The sequence below is a fragment of the Nomascus leucogenys genome, chromosome 19 (genome assembly GCF_006542625.1).
Source record: "Nomascus leucogenys isolate Asia chromosome 19, Asia_NLE_v1, whole genome shotgun sequence".
Classification (NCBI taxonomy): Eukaryota; Metazoa; Chordata; class Mammalia; order Primates; family Hylobatidae; genus Nomascus; species Nomascus leucogenys.
In genome coordinates this window covers 61,167,493-61,188,203 of record NC_044399.1, presented here as the reverse complement: position 1 = coordinate 61,188,203, position 20,711 = coordinate 61,167,493, and the positions used below count along the sequence as shown (strand labels likewise).

General features: G+C 38.0%; 1 protein-coding gene across 6 annotated transcripts in view; it reads left to right on the top strand.

The window, feature by feature from the left end:
- Positions 1-20,711, top strand: part of CEP112 (centrosomal protein 112) — a 556,849-nt gene that overhangs the window by 123,949 nt on the left and 412,189 nt on the right. For all 6 annotated transcript variants that reach the window (XM_030800677.1, XM_030800675.1, XM_030800674.1 and 3 more), the window contains 2 exons: positions 2,854-2,972; positions 11,952-12,095. In XM_030800677.1, coding sequence (XP_030656537.1) covers positions 2,854-2,972; positions 11,952-12,095 — 263 coding nt within the window. The remainder of the gene's footprint in view (positions 1-2,853; positions 2,973-11,951; positions 12,096-20,711) is intronic.

The window sequence follows — 20,711 nt, the reverse complement described above, 5'->3', positions numbered from 1 at the left end:
GCACTTTGGGAGGCCGAGGTGGGCGGATCACGAGGTCAGGAGATCGAGACCATCCTGGCTAACACAGTGAAACCTTGTCTCTACTAAAAATACAAAAAATTAGTCAGGCATGGTGGTGGGCACGTGTAGTCCCAGCTACTTGGGAGGCTGAGGCAGGAGAATGGCGTGAACCCGGGAAGTGGAGCTTGCAGTGAGCCGAGATCGCGCCACTGCACTCCAGCCTGGGCGACAGAGTGAGACTCCGTCTCAAAAAAAAAAAAAAAAAAAAGAGAGGTATATTTTAAAATATTAAGATAGTTGACTTGGGGCTACATTAAGTATGACCTTGAATTTTAGATTTAGAAGCTTGAACTTTGTCCTGTAGATGCTGGATGTAAAGAGCCAGGGAAGGATTTTGAGATGTGAGTTTTAGGACCGCATGTTTTGGGAGGAGTAGCCTGGTAATGGAGGGTGTGTTGAATAGAGTAGGCCAATTCCAAGTCTGTTAGGCAGAGGCAGAATGGAGTGAGGGAGAGAGCATTCTACTTACTAGAAAACATAGGCTCTAATCCCAGCTCTGTTACCAGTGTCCGACATATGATAGCAAGTCGTCTCTGGGCCTTGGTTTACTCATTATAAAATGGTGAGATCAGAATAAATAATATATAGAGTCCCTGCCAACTGAGAGATGTTCTGCTTCTGTGCTGCTGTAATTTTGCATGTTAAGGTGAGAAGGATTTCTGAATGATGGCACTGGCAGTAGTTAGAATGGAACCGAAGAAGAAATTTTGAAGAGTGAATCATGATTTAGTGAATGAGAAGATCTAGGCAATGAATAAGAGAAAAGGAGAAGGGAAGGTTTTCATTTAGGATTTTCTGTATGGAACTTACTGGCTCTTCCCCAAATCACCAAACCTGAGTGTATCTGAGTGAATGATAATGGCTTTGACAAGTTAGGGCAGCAATTACATAGATAAGTTAACCAATTAAATAAATATTTTTAGATTCATTTCCATCCTTAAATGTTGGTAAAAGCAATTATAAATTTGTTTAGGTTTTTTCTCCAAATATTATCAGTGTCTAGAAGAATATTTTAAATTTATTTCCAGGTTTTCTTCTTTACCCAGATTCAAAATAGGCAATTCAAACATGCCTAAGATTTAAAAATGACGAGGTTTAAAAAATAATGTTTCTAAAAGCATTTGGAATTGCAATCAGATTTTAGTTTAATTTTGGAAGTGTAAAGTGAAATACAGTGTAGATGGGAAAGACTCACATTAGGTTAACTTGGATTCATCTCCTCTTCTTATTTGTTGCATAGTTGAGGTATAAGAGTGAAAACAATTTTTAGGGAAATGTTTACAAAAATGTTGCTGTCTCGAAGTAAATGAATAAAAACATTTAGTAAGCTATGATAATATTATATTCAATTAAAATAGAGCTGAATTTATTTTACTATCCAGAAGACATGAATATATTAAACACATTTTCACTTAAATCAGTGACTGTTTAAATAATTTTAGTAAAGAAGATAGAAACATAAATGATTTATAAGGCAAATATTTTATATAATTTAAAACCTATTTCATTTTAGTAACATAAACTTCAAAAATGATTTAAAAGTATCTAGCAGCAACAATATATTGAAATGAGGGGTTCCTTTATTTATTCATTCAGTACGCATCTTTTTGAGCACTTGCCTGTGTGGCACTGTTATGCCCTGTGGATAAAAAGTTGAAATCTCTTTCTCCTCTGTGAACATAGTCTCATTAAAGAGGAAACAGGCAAGTAAATCACTATAATGCTAGTAAGTGATTTAATTGAGAAATACTCGAAGTTTCATGGGAATAAAGAGGAATTTCTTTCTGTCACTGCAAGGGGAGAAATCTGGTTGTGTGAATCATGATTTAGTGATTCTTTATGACTGGTTCATAAAGAAGGTGTGATTTTTGAGTTGAGAGTCTAAGGATGAGTAGGAGTTTTTCAATAAGGGAGGGAAGGGCATTCTAGGTAGATAGACGATCATATTTAGGCAGTGATATAAGGTAGAATATGAACTCACGAATCTGCAGATAGGTCGGTGTGTTTATAATACTGGTTGAAAACATGCAAGTGGGAAGAGATATGGCGCACTTGCCATATGGAAGTGGGCACTGCCATATGGAAGAGGAACTGTTGTCCATGTCAGAAGCTTTGACCTGTATTTATCTTTTAGATGAGGAGAGCTGTAGAATGTTTGTAAGCCTGGGTGTAACTACCAGATTCGTACCAGTGAAAGGCCTCTTTATTTATTTAAATTTTTAAAATTTCAGTAGCTTTTAGGGTACAAGTGGTTTTGGTTACATGGATTCATTGTACAGTGGTGAAGTCTGAGACTTTAGTATACCCATCACCCAAGTAGTGTACGTTGTATCCAATATGTAGTTTTTAGCCCACACCCCCTTTTCCACCCAATGCTTCTGAATCTCCAAAGCCTATTATATACCATTCTGTATTCCTTTGCATACCCATAGCTCAGCTTCCACTTATAAGCGAAAACATATGGTATTTGGTTTTCCATTCCTGAGTTACTTCACTTAGAATAATGGTGAAAGGTTTCCTCAAAGCAACAGAGGACTCCTTGGAGGGGAATGATGCTTGAGGCCAATACACTGTTAAAATTGTCTAGGGAGCCAGTAATGATGAATTTAACCAAGGCTGTCTGTGGTGGTAGAAATAGAGAAAAACAGCAAGGAATAAAAGATATTTTAGAAGAAAGCATTGAGAAGACTTGGTGAAAAACTGAGTTACCTACTAACTGGTGCACTAAATTTTATATCATCAAACTCTATGTACCTAGAATTGGTTTAACTATGTTTTCAAAATTTTTGACAGTTCAGACACTGATACGTGACTGTCAAGTTATCAGAGAGACTAAAGACGACCAGATTGCAGAGCTAAAAAAGATATGTGAACAAAGTACGGAATCTCTAAATAATGGCTGGGAGAAAAAGGTAAGCTACATAAAATACTAATGGAAAACATAAAAGTTTATGCTTCCAAGTAACATATTTAATTATAAAAGTAATAGATTTCACAGAATATACAGAAAAATATAAAAAATAACTAAAATTCCAGGCTGTTTAGAAATAGCTACTGTTCATGTTTTGGTATATTTTCTTCTGGAAGTCTGTGGTCTATAAAATAGTTTTCATTTAGAAAATATTCTTTTGACTAGCTCTTGAATTTAATTAATGTTCTTATCAGCCAACAGATTTTAAACAAAATTAGTTAAATAGCACTAAAACAATTTTTGGAAATTAAGCCATTTTAATTTTGTATTTGGGCCATTGGAGCATTTCTTTCCTGAAATTTTAGATAATACAATATGGACTAGAATTTATTGTATAAACTTATTTTATTTTTGATTGACATGTAATGATTTTACGTATTTTTAGAGTACAGTGTGATATTTCAATACATAGATACATTATATACTGATAAAATCGAGTAATTAGCATTTCTATCCCCTCAAACATTTATCAGTTCTTTTTCGTGAGGACATTCAAATTCCTCTCTTCAAACTTCTTGAAATATATAATACATTATTATAAACTATAATCACTCTACTGTGCATTAGAAAACCATAATTTTTTTCTCCTATATTATTGTATTAGTTCGTTTTCATACTGTTATAAAGAACTGCCTGAGACTGGGTAATTTATAAAGGAAAGAGCTTTAATTGACTCACGGTTCAGCATGGCTGGGGAGGCCTCAGGAAACTTACAGTCATGGTAGAAGGTGAAGGGGAAGCAAGCCACCTTCTTCACAAGGCGGCAAGGAGAATGAACACAGGAGGAACTACCACACACTTATAAAACCATCGGATCTCATGAGAACTCACTCACTATCATGAGAACAGCTTGGGGGAACTGACCCCATGATTCAGTTACTTCCACCTGGTCTCTCCTTTGACACATAGGGATTATGGGGATTACAATTCAAGATGAGATTTTGGGTGGGGACACAGCCAAACCCTATCAATAACTGTAACATTATACCTGCTTTTTAACTTCTCTCTGTCCCCTTTCCTCCCTCTCCTCCCCTGCTTCTTGTAATCGCTATCTGTTCTCTACTTCTATGAGCTCAACTTTTAAAATTCCACGAGTGTGATTATGTATTTGTTTTTCTGTTTCCAGTTTATTCCACTGAACACAATGTCCTTCTAAGTTTGTCCATGTTGTTGCAAATGGCAGGATTTCATTCTTTGTTATGGCTGAATAGTATTCCAGTGTGTGTGTGTGTGGGTGTGCGTATCTGTCACATTTTCTTTATCCATTCATCCTTTGATGGGCACTTACATTGATTTCATATCTTGACTATTGTGAATAATGCTGCAGTAAACGTGGGAATGCAGATATCTCTGACGTACTGATTTTATTTTCTTCAGATATATATCTAGTAGGGGGATTGTTGGATCATATGGTAGTTCTATTTTTAATTTTTTGAGGAACCACATTGTTTTCCCTAATGGCTCTACTAATTTGTATTCCCTCTAGCAGTATATAAGGGTTCTCTTTTCTCTATATCCTCACCAACACTTGCTATCTTTTGACTTTTTAATAATAATCATTCTAACTACAGTTAGATGATATCTCATTGTAAATTTGGTTTGCCTCTCCCTAATGATTAGTGAGGTTTAGCATTTTTCATATACCTTTTGGCCATTTCTGTGTCTTCTTTTGAGAAATGTCTATTTAGGTCCTTGGCCTAAATAAGTCATTAGGTTATTTTTTAATCTTCAGAATATTTGTTTTTTTGCTGTTGAGTTGTTTGAGTTTCTTATATATTTTGGATATAAACCCCATATCAGATGTATAGTTTGCAAATGTATTTTCCCATTCTGTAGGTTGCCTTTTCACTCTATTGATTTTTTTTTCCATGCAGAAGCTTTTTAGTTTGATGTAATCCCATTTGTCTTTTTTTTTTTTTTTCTTGCTTTTGTTGCCTGTGCTTTTGAGGTCCTGTACAGAAATTGTTGCCTAGATTTATGTCATGGAGCTTTTCCTCTATGTTTTCTCCTAGTAGTTCCCTAGTTTTAGTTCTTCCATTTAAGTCTTTAATTCATTTTGAGTCGATTTTTGTGTATGGTGAGAAATACAGGTCTAATTTCATTGTTCTGCATGTGGATATCCAGTTTCCCCAGCACCATTTATTAAAGAGACTATACTTTCCTCATTGTATGTTCTTTGGCATTTTTGTCAAAAATCAGCTGGCTGTAAATGTGTGGATTTTTTTTCTGGGTGCTTCATGCTGTTTTATTGGCCTGTGTGTCTGTTTTTATGCCAATGGCATACTGTTTTAGTTACTACAACTTTGAAGTATATTTTCATGTCAGTTACTGTGATGCCTCCACCTTTGTTCTTCATGCTTAAGATTGCTTTGGCTATTCAGAATCTTCTTTGGTTACATGCAGATTTTAGGATTGCTTTTTCTATTTTTATGAAAATGTCATTGATATTTTGATAGGGATTACATTGAATCTGTATATTGCTTTGAATATTATGGATACTTTATTTCATTTTTAAAAATAATTTCAGCTTTTATTTTAGATTCAGAGGGTACATATGCAGATGTCTTACATGGTTATATTGTGTGACATTGAGGTTTGGGATATGAATGATCCCGTCATCCAAGTAGTGAGCATAGTGCCCAACAGTAGTTTTTCAGCCTTTGTCCCCCTCTTTCCTCTAGGAGTCCCCAGTGTCTATTGTTCCTATTTTTATGTCCATATATACCAATGTTTAGCTCCCACTTGTAAGTGAGAACATGCTTGGTTTTCTGTTTCTGCATTAATTTGCTTAGGATTATGGCCACAAGTTGCATCCACATTGCTGCAAAGGACATGATTTCATTTTTTATGGCCATCTAGTATTCCATGGTGTGTATGTACCACATTTTCTTTATCCAATCCACCATCGATGGACATCTAGGTTGATTGCATGTCTTTGCTATTGTGGCTAGCATGGCAATGAACATACAAGCTCATGTGCCTTTTTTGTAGAATGACTTATTTTCCTTTGGGTATATACCCAGTAATGGGATTGTTGGGTCAAATGGTAGTTGTTCTAAGTTCCCTGAGAAATCTCCAAACTGCATTCTACAATGGTTGAACTACTTTACGTTCCTATTAACAGTATATAAGCATTCCTTTTTCTCTGCAACCTTGCCAGCATCTGTTGTTTTTAATCTTTTAAATAACACCCATTTTTTACTGGTGTGAGGTGGTATCTCATTGTGGTTTTGAATTGCATTTCTCTGATGACGTGTGATGTTGAACATTTTTTCGTATGTTTGTTGGTCGCTTGTATGTCTTTTTTTGAGAATTGTTTGTTCATGTCCTTTGTCCACTTTTTAATGGGGTTATTTGTTTTTTGTTGTTGAATTGTTGAGTTCTTTATAGATTCTGAATATTAGACCTTTGTCAGATACATAGTTTGCAAATATTTTCTCCCATTCTGTGAGTTATCTGTTTACTTGATAGCTTCTTTTGCTGTGCAAAAGTTCTTTATGTTAATTACGTCCCACTTGTCCATTTTTTATTTTTGTTGCAATTGCTTTTGGGGATTTAATCATAAATTCTTTACCAAGGTCAATGTCTAGAATGGTACTTCCTAGGTTTTCTTCTAGGATTTTTACAGTTTTAGGTCTTATACTTAAGTCTTTAATCTATCCTGAGTTAATTTTTGTATTTTGTGGGGTATCCAGTTTCATTCTTCTGCATATGACTAGCCAGTTATCTCAGTCTCATTTATTGGATAAGGGATTCTTTCCCCATTTTTTTTGGTCAACTTTGTCAAAGATCAGATGGTTGTAGGTGTGCATCATTATTTTTGGGTTCTCTCTTCTGTTTCATTGGTCTATGTGTCTGTTTTTATACTAGTACCATGTGGTTTTGGTTATTGTAGCCTTATAACATAGTTTTAAGTTGGGTAATGTGATGCCCACTGGCCTTGTTCTTTTATTTTATTTTGTTTTTGAGACAGGGTCTTGCTCTGTCACCCAGTCTGGAGTGCAATGGCACCATAACAGCGCACCACAGCCTTGAGCTCCTGGGCTCAAGTGATCCTCCTGCCTCAGTCTCCTGAGTAGCTGGGACTACAGGTGTGCATTACCACACCTGGCTAATTTAAAACTTTTTTTTTTTGTAGAGGTGGGGTCTCACTATGTTGCCCAGGCTTGTCTTGAGCTCCTGACCTCAAGCAATCCTCCTGCCTCAGCCTCCCAGTAGTGCTGAGATTACAGGAGTCAGGCACCATGCCTGACTCATTCATCTTGCTTAGGATTGCTTCAACTATTCAGGCTCTTTTTTGGTTCCATATGAATCTTAGAATCATTTTTTCTAATTCTGTAAAAAATGACATCAGTAATTTGATAGGATAGTGTTGAATCTATAGATTGCTTTTTAGTTGGCTCTTTTCTAGTTTTTATTTTGTTATTTCTAGTCACGTGGTTTTTCTTTCTCGTATTTTGGTTTTTATCTTTTCTATAAATTTGGCATATTTTTGTATTTGCTTCAAGGACATTGTGTATCTAGCAGGTCCCCTTCTTTCCTTTGTCTGAATTCGCTAGTTTCATATATTCTAGTTTAAATTGTCAGGTATTTGAAGAGAAGAGGCTTCTGTCACTTACAAGGGTACGTCTTTTTCTTTCTGCTGGACTAGTAAAGCTTTTTTTCTAGGTATACAATAAATACTGGATGTGTAAATACATAAACCTGTTTGAAGTTTTTTTTAGTCTTGCCCTGTCACCTGGCCTGGAGAGCAGTGGCGCTATCTTAGCTCACTGCAGCCTTCGCCTCCTGGAATCAAGCTCTTCTCATGCCTCAGCCTCCCAAGTAGCTGGAATAACAGGTGTGGCCACCACTGCCTGGCTAATTTTTGTAGTTTTTGTAGATATGGGGTTTTTCCATGTTGGCCAGGCTGGTATCGAACTCTTGGCCTCAAGTGATCCTTCCGCCTTGGCCTCCCAAAGGGCTGGGATTACAAGTGTGAGCCACTGTACCTGCCCCCTCACTGAAGGCTCTGTGTGTGTGTGTGTGTGTGTGTGTGTGTGTGTAGGTAGTGTAATTTTATGTAAATCTGGGCTGAGGATGAAAACTGAGTACAAGCAGGACAGGCACCAAAATTAATAAGCACATTATAGATTCACTTTGTTATTTATGTAGTCATTCATTCAACAATTATTATGTATTCTACATGGACAAGGTGATATATGTATGTGTGTGTGTATATTCCCTAATAGAAATATGCATCCTATGTCTCTCACCTTAAGTCCCAGTTATTCAACTACCTATTTAAAGTCTCTCCTTGGTCTGAATTCCATCATTGTCCCTAAACTTCATCTTCTTCCTTTGTTGCTAAAATGGGCATTCCCTTTTTCCCTATCCCATGGAGAATACCTATCCCATGGAGATGCCTATCCCATGGAGGGATATACCTGCCCAGTAGGGTATTCTCTATGGGATAGGAATCAGTTCAGCTACTTAAAGACCCTTCTTTTTGCTTCAGCTCACACATCTAATGCCTTGCCAAGTTCTGTTAATTATCCATCTTTTGAATGTATCTACCACTCTTTCTTCCTTAGTTCAGGAGACACCTGTCTCTTGCCTAGATCACCTGTAGCTACCTCCAGTCTGTCCCTCGTCATTCCGTGTCCCACAATACAGCTAAATTGGTCTTTCACAAACACAAATCTGGTTGACCTCACAACCATGTTTAAATCACTCTAGTGGTTCCCATTGTCCTAGTGGCTCCCATTGTTTCCTTAGTTCTTAGGACTTACAAGGCTTTTCATGATAAAGACTCTGGTGATCTTTCAAGCCTCATCTTTGCTCACAATTCTTCTTCCTGTCTTGACTTTTGCCCCAGCTGTCAACACGTTTTGCTGTTCTAATCTGTGGGCCTTTAAAAAATATTGAGTTATGGTTTACATGCCATAAAATTCACCTTCTTAAAGTACCCAATTCATTGTTTTTTTTTTTATGTATTCACAAAGTTGTGCAACTTCCACCACAATATAATTTGCAGACCATTTTCATCGCCCTGGAAAGAAACCTTTACCCATCAGCAGTCAGTTACCACTCCCCACACCCCAGGCTCTTCAACCACCAATCTACTTTTTGTCTTTTTAGATTTGCCTATTCTAGACATCTCATATAAATGCAATAATATAATATGTGGCATTTTGTGACTGGCGTCTTTCACTTACCGTAATGTTTTTAAGTTTCACCCTCACTGTAGCATGAATCAATAGTTCAGTCAGTTTTATGGTCAAATAATATTGCATTGCATGGATAGACCACATTTTGCCTATCCATTCATCAGCTGATAGACATCTGAGTTGACTCCACTTTTTGGATATCGTGAATAATGTTGCTGTGAACATTTGTGTGTGTTTTTACATTCTGTTAGGTGTAGTCCTAGGAGTAGGATTCCTGGGTTATGTGGTAACTCTGTTTATCTTTTTGATAAATTTTTTGAGGAACTGCCAAAGTGTTTTCCACAGTGGCTGCGTCATTGACCTGTGGGGTTTTGTAATACTTTTCCCTTCATTTGGGACAGATTTCTGTTGCCTCTGGGTCTCCTCTGGCATGAGCCAACTATATGGTTAAAGACGAATATATAGGATGCTGGGAAGGACATTTGTGTCTCCTGTACCCATTATCAAACTCTGGGTAAAAATTCTTCTTGAGAATTCCTATGGAGCAACTCATTGTTATATCCTGTGGTTTCATAAACTCTAGCAAGATTTGTATCCTATAGCCTAATAATATTTGCTACTAAGATAGTTAGGAATGTTTGCCCTTTAAAGCCTCCTAGACTGAGTGACCTGGACTCCAATTCATTGTTAGGTTTGGGAAAGTGCTCACTGATGCATTATGACTGGTACATAGCAGGTACTAATAAAATCTGTTGAATGAATACATTTTAATCACCTCTGGTTAGACTATTAGACCAGATGCCTATCTAGTCCTCAAACACATCAGCCAAGTAATAGCATACTTGTTTTTGCCAGTGCCATTTTTACCCTTGTAGTCTCAACTACAAATTCTTTGGATGAGTGTTGTAGACTGACTTACAGATACCCCTCCAACAGCAACAGTCTGTTTATAAAACAACTGTGGAAGACACGTGAGAAACCACTAAGTGTTGATGGGCTATTAGATTTTTGACATTTGGCAGGCATATGTTCTAGGGGCTTTGGGAGACCATAAACATGAGGAAACCACTACATTGTATAATTGCTCCTGTAAGTACAACTGTAAAATTCTAAATGACTCCTTTAGAGCCCATTATCTGAGTTACTATCATGTCATTCGACAGCTGTGAAGGAGCACTGAGATTTGGGTGCAATGTACCAGCTACGTGACTCACTTTTGAACAACAGACCTAACACTGCTTTACAATGTTTATTTCAGCAAAACTAAAAATTAGATACATCAGAGATTTTGGGGACCACTTACAAATAATCAAAACTGTGTATGTTAAACTTGCAAAATCCAGGAGTCTTCTGTATGGCTATTACTGAGCATCCTCATTCTTCCTATTCAGCTAGAAACTAGAAGAAGAGTTCTTGAGACCTTTACCAGTACAATTATCATAATTATTGCCTGCATTCTGCCCTAGCTTCCATCTCTCACAGGTTTTCCCTGTCCTTCCAGTATCTTCCTAGTCAAATAAGAGTCCACACTGCCTGTATTGTGTCCTTTCTCTCTTCCCTATTTATAGGTAGTGAATCAAATATATCATCTGGGGCCAGCCACGGTGGCTCACACCTGTAATCCCAGCACTTTGGGAGGCTGAGGCGGGCCAATCACTTGAGGTTAGGAGTTCGAGACCAGCCTGACCAACATGGTGAAACCCCGACTCTACTAAAAATACAAAAAATTAGCTGGGTGTTGTGGCGGCTGCCTTTGATCCCAGCCACTTGGGAGGCTGAGGCAGGAGAATCACGTGAACCTGGGAGGCGGAGGTTGCACTGAGCTGAGATTGCACCACTGCACTCCCGCCTGGGTGAGAGTGAGACTCCATCTCAAAACAAAAACAAAAATAAAAAGCCAAATATATCATTTGGACTGTTTGGACTCCTGGTCTCTTCTCCTATTGGGTAGGTGTGGTGTTGGATGCAGGGAATGGAAGTTAGACTCGGAATTGTACCCCCATTAAGATAAGTGAAGGAATGCCCACAAGGCTGGGAGCACAGATTTTCAACCCCTTTTGGAAGTTGTCCATTGAAGCTTGTCTGGACCTCCTGTATTTGCCTTTGTTTTCCTTACCTTAGTTTGTGAAGAAATTTTAAAGCCTCATCCATTTAAACAGTATATACATAATGATTTTTATAAATAAAGACCTCCGTACATATAGTATACAATTCTGCTTAGTCATCCTACCCATACTCTATTTGGTTGATAAATGTGATCTTTTTGTCTGTTTTTTAATAGATTAGGGAATGGCTAGAAGTAATTTCTTGTTTGAGGTGCGGGTAGGGGAGAAAGCGGTTTTTAACATTACTGGCGTACAAAATTCCATGCAAATAGGATGAATAATGGGGACAATGGGACAATATTCCTAATTAGTAACAGTATTATAATGTTTCTGTTTTCTCATTTCAGACTAATACTAGTAATGTTCACTTGTGTTATCTGCCTGATTTATTTACCATTTCTACCTGAGGCAGATAATTCTTTTAATATTTGCTCATCCATTAAAATTTTCAATTCAGGAAAGTAAAGGAAAAATTAAGTGTTTCTTGATCCTGCTTTTTATATGATATCTTTGCCTTTAATGTTTATTGGTGGTTTTTTATATCTTTTGGTGTTCAGGTCATCATATATATAAATAGAGGAATATAGGAAACCATTTTTTCTGCTGAATTACAAAATAGTCAATTCCATAGTAGTAAAAGAGTCAACTCTCGATTTCCTGATGTAGCTTCACAATGCTGTAGCAGAAATGGAACAGGAAAAGTTTGATCTTCAAAAGCAACACACTGAAAACATTCAAGAATTGCTTGAGGATACAAATGTGCGTCTGAATAAAATGGAGAGTGAATACATGGCGCAAACACAGTCCACAGTGAGTCTTTAAACCTGTTCTTGACATCTTAGAACCTGTCTTCTCAATTTCCATGTCCTCATGCTTCCCTGATGTGCACAGTGTAGAAAGAAGTGTGTTACAGAATCAAAAGAAAAACTTTACCTTCCTACTGCATACAGATTTATGTGTGGCCATGGACAGACCTTTGAAATCTGTGGGGGATTTGACTCTAGAGTGTTTGATGCTGCTTTTTATTTATTATTATTATTATTATTTATTTTTATTTTTTGAGATGGAGTCTCACCCTGTCACCCAGGCTGGAGTGCAACGGCATGGTCTTGGCTCATTGCAACCTCTGCCTCCTGGGTTCAAACTATCCTCCTGAGTAGCTGGGATTACAGGTGCCCTCCACCATGCCCAGCTATTTTTTTGTATTTTTAGTAGACGGGGTTTCACCATGTTGGCCAGGCTGGTCTCGAACTTCTGACCTTGTGATCCACCCTCCTTGGCCTCCCAAAGTGCTGGGATTACAGGTGTGAGCCCCTGTACCTAGTCTTGTTTATTATTTTTTAACCCTCAGAAGCCTTCACAAATCTTTCTTCTTCTTCTTCTTTTTTTTTTTTCCATTGACTTTCAGTTCAGAGATAATCTCTTTTCTTTTTTTTTTCCTTCGAGACAGTGTCTTGCTCTGTTGCCCAGGCTGGAGTACAGTGGCTTAATCTTGGCTCACTGCAACTTTTGCCTCCCAGGCTCAAGCGATTCTTGTGCCTGAGCCTCCCAAGTGGCTGGTACTACAGTTGCATACCACAGCATCCTGTTAATTTTTATATTTGTAGTAGAGACAGGGTTTCACCATGTTGGCCAGGCTGGTCTTGAACTCCTGGGCTCAAGCAGTCTGCCCGCATTGGCCTCCCAAAGTGTTGGGATTACAGTCATGAGTAACCACGCCTGGCCATTTCTTTTCTATCTTTTTTTGTTTGTTTCATTTTTTTTAAATGGAAGACTTGATTGTTTTTCTGAAAATAATGCTAATGTGAAGGAAATCAAAGAGGGAGATTGGAGTAGTGTGACCACTCTGACCAGTGTTCTTAATAGATCATATTGACTCAGGAGCCAGACATAGACATCACGTGGGTAAGCCCAAAATGTTCCTTACTGAAATAATTCAGAAGGAGGTCACCACAGTCAGGCTACACAGCAGAGAGACCTGTGACACTGGTCAGGGTGAGATAGAGGATCCCCCAAAGAGACTCTTCATTGATTATATATGGCTGTGGAGTCTAGGTCTGAGGAAGTGACTGTCTTCAGCTCTTTAGGAGCCTGCCTTACATCTCAAGATCCATAAGCCTGTAACAGTTCTGCTGGAAAGCTACTCTGCATGTGGATCAGAGCCCCTCATGTCCGTGGCCAGTGCGTCGCATCAGTCTTGTTACTGATACAAATGGTCCCCTACTTAACGATGGTTTGACTTACAATTTTTTGACTTTATGTTGGTGCAAAGGTAAGATGCATTCAGTAGAATACCAGATGCTCCTCAATTTACTATGGGCTTATTTCCCAAAATGGTTGCATGGGTACTTAAAGTGATGCATATTGCTTTTGCACTGTCGTAAAGTCAAAAAGTCATGTAAGTCAAGCCATTGTAAGTTGGGGACCATCTATCTGTACATTCATTCTGTTCTTCACTTTCAATATAGTATTCAGTAAATTACATGAAATACCCTATATTTCATTATAAAATAGGCTTTGTGTTAGATGATTTTGCCCATCTGTACGCTAATGTAAATGTTCTGAGCACATTGAAGATAGGCCAGGCTAAGCTATGGTGTTTGGTAGATTAGGTGTATTAAATGCATTTTTAAATTAATGATATTTGAAACTTAGTGATAGGTTTATTGGGACATGATCTCATTTTAAGTCAAGGAGCATCCGTATGTAATATGACCTTATAGAATGATCAAGTGTTGTATCCCAGGCATGAACTCTATCTCATTTACCATTCACAACCTCCCCAGGCCAGCCTGGCTTGGTCCAAGTACTTTCTTGAATTTAAAGCTGTGGAATTAGAACAAGAGTTGTTACCCAGCCATATCACACATATATCTTAGAGTGTGTTACCTTGCACCCTTAGACCAGCACTAAGGTCTACCTCACATTGAAAAAGAAATGAGAAGTGGTATGCACAGTTGTTTGGAACCTGGACTTTAGGGTCAGACAATTGTGGGTTCAAATCCCAACTCCTTAATAGCTTGGGTGTCATGTAAGCTCTTCGGATGTTAATTGTTCTTATTTGTGGAATAGAATAACAGTAGTACAATATAATGTAAGTTGTTGAAAATATTATATTAATATACATAAATTAAGTATATAATATATACATATATTAATATACATAAATATATTAATATACACAGTACACACTCAGATCATTGTTAATATTATGTTCAAAAATGAAACATACAAGAATGACAATCAAGAGAGACATACAAACGAAAAAAGAAGGACTCAGTTTAAGAAGTTCCCAGCACTTTGGGAGGCTGAGGTAGTCAGATTGATTGAGCCCAGGAATTCAAGACCATCCAGGGTAACATGGCGAGACCATGTCTCTTCAAAAAAAAAAAAAAAAAATTAGCTAGGCCCAGTGGGGTGTGCTTGTAGTCCCAGTTACTTGGGAGGCTGAGGCAGGAGGATTACTTGAGCCCATTAGGTCAAGGTTGCAGTGAGGTGTGATCGTGCTGCTGGATGCCAGCTTGGGCAGTGGATCCAAAAAAAGAAAAAATTAACACATTTGTTTGATGAAGAGTGGAAAACTGTTTGGGTCTCCATTCCCTTCCATGGAAATAATAGGACTAGGGTAAAGAAAAAGGCATAAGCCCTGATGGACAAAGAGAATGAGAGAGCAATACAATTTTTGGAGTTGGAAAGGCAATGGATTTGTTGAAATTGATATAGCAGGCTCAAGAAAGCATAACCCTAAATCAGCAGTGAAGGAACCTGAGAAGTAAGATGAATTACACCATGGGAGCTCCAGAGGCTCCAGGCATCTCTGGAAGAGGGGTGATAAGTGGCCCTTCAACATATAAATTGCTAGAAGGCCTATTTAAGAAGCAGCTAGATGTTTAATTGGAGCGTTAGGTACAAAGGGGTTTTTTATACTCTTCCTTCTAATTTTGTAGATATTTGATAATATGACTTTTTAAAAATAATAAAAAATGACCAAATCTTTATATCTTCTCCCCCATTTTGTGAAACATGGGATTGTCTCTTCTACAACTCAGCAGAAGACAGGTTATTTTCTGGAGAGAATACAACAGTCTCTGGATTGGGAGACTTCAGGCACAGTTGAGGTTTTTACCATGGCAACTGGCCAAGTGTGGTGAACAGATCCCTTGAGTAGTCCTTGAGGCTCTAGAATCCTTTGAGTGTCCAAATTGTAAACCACTGACATTGTCTCCCATTCCCCTACCCTAAAGAAAAAACAAAAAATTAAGTCACTAATATGAGGAAAAATGCAAAATACCTTTAGGTTTCTTTATCTCAATATCCATTGCCAGAAGACACTGGAGCCACATCTATTAATAAAAAATAAACATTAGAAAAAAATGTGACCCCACTTGGTTTTCAAGTATGAAGATCTGAGATGAGCAGTTTTGAACATCATCTCTTTGATTTTTATATATGTAAGTATCACTATAATGTCTCTAGTTATGGACTTTTTGGCATTATTTTGAGCCCTTTAAATTTGTTTTTTTTTATTTAGTTCTGAGTATTTGCAATCATTATTTCTTTGAAAAGATCTATCCTTTCTACCTCTTAGGTCTTATGCTATATTTTCTATCTCTTTGTATTTTCTTCTTCTTCTTTATTTCTATGATAGTTTCTCATTCTGTTTTTACTCTCATCAGTTAATTCTTTGGTAGAGTTACTCCTGCTTAGGGATCTATTACTTTTTATTTCAGTGATTATTTTTTATGCCTAGTATTTTCATTTGACTCTTTATTTATTTACTTTTTTGAGATGAAGTTTCACTCTGTCACCCAGCTGTAGTGCAGTGGCACAATCTCGGCTCACTGCAACCTCCACCTCCTGGGTTGAATCAGTTCTCCTGCCTCAGCCTCCAGAGTAGCTGAGATTACAGGTGTGTGCCACCACGGCCCGGCTGATTTTTGTATTTTTAGTAGAGATGAAGTTTCGCCATGTTAGCCAGGCTGGTCTCAAACTCTTGACCTCAGGTGATCCACCCACCTTGGCCTCCCAAAGTGCCGTGATTACAGGTGTGAACCACTGCACCTGGCCTCATTTGACTCTTTATTGATTAAGCTTATTTAAAATTCTTAGTTCATCAGTTCTCATAATTTATCTTCAGAATGTTATATAAGTCATAATGTGCTGTGTATTATGAACGATAATATAGGTGATAATATTATTATATATATGCAAGTACTGCTGACTTTCTTTCATAGTGTTTTTTTGGAGGTATCTAGGTATTTTGGACTCTGAGCCCATGTCCCTTGGGTTTATAAGTTACTCTTAACGCATATTGGGGAAAACCTGGAAGACTAGGTCCTTGTTTTGGTCAATTAGAGACTGTTCAGGTAGCAAAGATGGGGTGAACCTCAGGGAGAGATCTCCATAATAGCACAGGACCACTGTTGAACTCTCCTTTGCAAATTTCCATGTGCAATCAGCAAGCCTTGTAATCCTAAGGGAGAGAAATACAACTTTGTAGAGCGACAGCCTCCTAGATTGTAATATATCAGCTGATAGGATTTGGAGGGAGAGATGGTCTTTTGATGAAAGAAGTTCTTATTTTAACTTAGTCAAATGTATAAGTCTTTTATAATTAGTGCTTTTTTGGCCTGGCGCGATGGCTCTCCCCTGTAATCCCAATATTTTGGGAGGCTGAGGTGGGTGAATCATCTGAGGCCAGGAGTTCGAGATCAGCCTGGCCAACATGGAGAAACCCCATCTCTACTAAAAATACAGAATTAGCCGGGCATGGTGATGCATACCTGTAATCCCAGCTACTCAGGAGGCTGAGGCAGGAGAATTGCCTGAACCCAGGAGACAGAGGTTACAGTGAGCCGAGATTGTGCCACTGCACTCCAGCCTGGGCAACAGAATGAGACTCTGTCTCAAAAATAAAAAAAACAAAATAGTACTTTTTATGTCTTGTTAAACAAATCTGTCTCTATTGTAAGTGCCAGAAGGTTTGCCTATATATTCTATGAAAAACCTTAAAGTTTTGCCTTTAACATTGAGGCCTTAATCCTTCTGGAGTTAGTTTTGTGACTAATGCAAGATAGAGATTTAATTTTGTTTTTTTCTATGTGGATAACTTTTTTTTTCCAGCTTTACTTTAGAGTAATTCCTCCTTCCTTCATTGATCTGTCATGCCTACTCTTAGATATTGAACTTCTATATATGTGAACATTGGATAATTTCTCTGGCTCTGCAATGATTATACTGTTATCTCTATTACAGCTTCATAATTACTCTTGCTGTCTGATAAGGAAGTCTTCCTTCCTTGTTCATCAGAAGGGTCTTGGCCACTCTGGGCCCTTTCCTTTTACAAATACAGTCAGCTGTCTGGATCTGTGGGTTCCTCATTTGTGATTCAACCAACCACACATAAAAATATTCAAAAAAATTTTAAAAAAACAATAAAAATGATACAACAATAGAAATAATACAAATAAAAATACTGCATAACAGCTATTTATGTAGCACTTACATTGTATTACACATATTGTAGGTAATCTGGATATGATTTAAAATATACAGCAGGAGTGTGTAGGGTATATGCAAGTACTATGTCATTTGACATAAGGGACTTGAGCATCTCTGGATTTTGGTATTGTAGGGGGTCCTGCAATTAGTTTCCCACAGATGGCAAGGGATGATTGTATATTTAGAATCAATTTACCAAGTTAATAAAGAAAACAGTACTCTGGGGTCTTTAGGACATCTTTTGTAATATTTATTCCTGAGTCTCAAACTTTTGTTGTATAAAGTTTTATATTTCTGCTGTATAAAAGACTCAAAAATAGTATTCCATGGTGTATATGTGCCACATTTTCTTAATCCAGTCTATCGTTGTTGGACATTTGGGTTGGTTCCAACTCTTTGCTATTGTGAATAGTGCTGCAATAAACATACGTGTGCATGTGTCTTTATAGCAGCATGATTTATAGTCCTTTGGGTATATACCCAGTAATGGGACGGCTGGGTCAAATGGTATTTCTAGTTCTAGATCCCTGAGGAATCGCCACACTGACTTCCACAATGGTTGAACTAGTTTACAGTCCCGCCAACAGTGTAAAAGTGTTCCTATTTCTCCACATCCTCTCCAGCACCTGTTGTTTCCTGTTTTTTTAATGATGGCCATTCTAACTGGTGTGAGATGGTATTCGTGTCCTTTGTAGGGACATGGATGAAACTGGAAAACATCATTCTCAGTAAACTATCGCAAGGACAAAAAACCAAACACCGCATGTTCTCACTCATAGGTGGGAATTGAACAATGAGAACTCATGGACACAGGAAGGGGAACATCACATTCCAGGGACTGTTGTGGGGTGGGGGGAGGGGGGAGGGACAGCATTAGGAGATATACCTAATGCTAAATGACGAGTTAATGGGTGCAGGAAATCAACATGGCACATGGATACATATGTAACAAACCTGCACATTGTGCACATGTACCCTAAAACCTAAAGTATAAAAAAAAAAAAAAGACTCAAAAATAAATGTGTTAGAAATTTCAACCCTTTACATGTATGTAGCAAATATTTTATAATTTATCATACACTGACTAGAACTTACAGAAAAATGTTAAATAATGGTGACAATAGTGGCTTTAAAATGGAAGTTGTTATTGCAAAAGATATACAAGCTCACTATTGAAACTTTAGAAAAGAGATGATGAAAAAGAAAAAAATTAATATCTACATAATAAAGTTACTCTCTTATTGAAAGTATATGTGAATGTCCATTCTTCTACATTTTCAAACCAAAGATGGGTGTTTTAATTAAAAACAGGCTGGGTGCAGTGGCTTTCGCCTGTAATCCCAGCACTTTGGGAAGCTGAGGTGGGCAGATCACTTGAGGTCAGGAGTTTGAGAGCAGCCTGGCCAACATGGTGAAACCATGTCTCTACTCAAAATACAAAAATTAGCTGGGCATGGTGGCGTGTGCCTGTAATCCCAGCTACTCAGGAGGCTGAGGCAGGAGAATCACTTGAACCCAGGAGGCAGAGGTTGCAGTGAGCTGAGATCATGCCACTGCACTCCAGCCTGGGCAACAGAGTGAGACTCCATCTCAAAAAAAAAAAAAAAAAAAATAAATAAATAAATAAAAACAAACCGAAAGTTGGCCAGTTTGATAGATATGTTGATTTCCTAGGGCTGCTGTTGCAAATGACCACAAACCCAGTGGCTTAAAGCAACAGAAATTTATTGCCTCACAGTTTTGAAGGCCTGAAGTATGAAAGCAAGGCACCAGCAGAAGCTGCTTTTCTTGAAGGTTCTGGTAGAGGAAAATTCTTCTTGTCTCTGTGGAGCTTCTGGTGGCTGCGGGTGGTCCTCGCCATTTTCTGGCTTACAGCTGCAGCATGGCAGTCCTGCTCTGTCAACATTTGCATTTTCATTGTGTATTTCTGTGTCTCGATGTCTTCACATGGCCTTCTCATAATCACAGAAGTTGTTGGATTTAGGGCCCACCCTAATCCAGTATGATATCATTTTAACTTGCTTACATCTGCAAAGACGCTATTTCCAACCAAATAAGGCCACACTCATAGGTACGGGGGATTGTCCTTCAACATATCTTTTTGGAGGGCACAATTCATCTCACAACAATAGGTAAAAAATGTGATTTAATTTTTGCTTTAATTATGTTATTATAAATGAAAATATTGAAAATTAAACCATTGGATTTAAAAAGGAGAAAAGCTTAATATGCACATGCAAGATCCTTGTAAACGATCATGTTTTCTATTTTGTTTAGGTTGCTCAGAGTCAAATTTGGGACCCATTTTTAGTAGTTAAACACACTAGTGTGGTGCATGCTTTCTTTGGGGACTATATTTTTAAAAACTTTTTGGCCGGGTGTGGTGGCTCACGCCTGTAATCCCAGCACTTTGGGAGGCCAAGGCGGGCAGATCACAAGGTCAGGAGATTGAGACCATCCTGGCTAATACAGTGAAACCCCATCTCTACTAAAAATACAGAAAATTAGCCAGGCGTGGCAGCATGCGCTTGTAGTCCCAGCTAGTTGGGAGGCTGAGGCAGGAGGATGGCGTGAACCCAGGAGGTGGAGCTTGCAGTGAGCCGAGATCCCACCACTGCACTCCAGCCTGGGCAATAGAGCGAGACTCTTCTCAAAAAAAAAAAAAGGAAAAAAAACTTTTTAACCTCTGTCTTAGAAGGCAACTGGATTCTCATATCTGTCTTTGCATTTATTCTGTTGTGGTATCACGTGTCATGTAGCCTCTGGAAAACTCCACTGTACACTTGTGAGGAAATGATAGTGAAATAGGCAATTTATGTCTTTGTATAATTATAGAAATAGTTTTGACCTTGTAGATCTCCTAAAAGAGTCTTTGGGAAGCTCAGGAGTTTGTTGACCAAACTTTGAGAACTGCTGCTCTAAGCC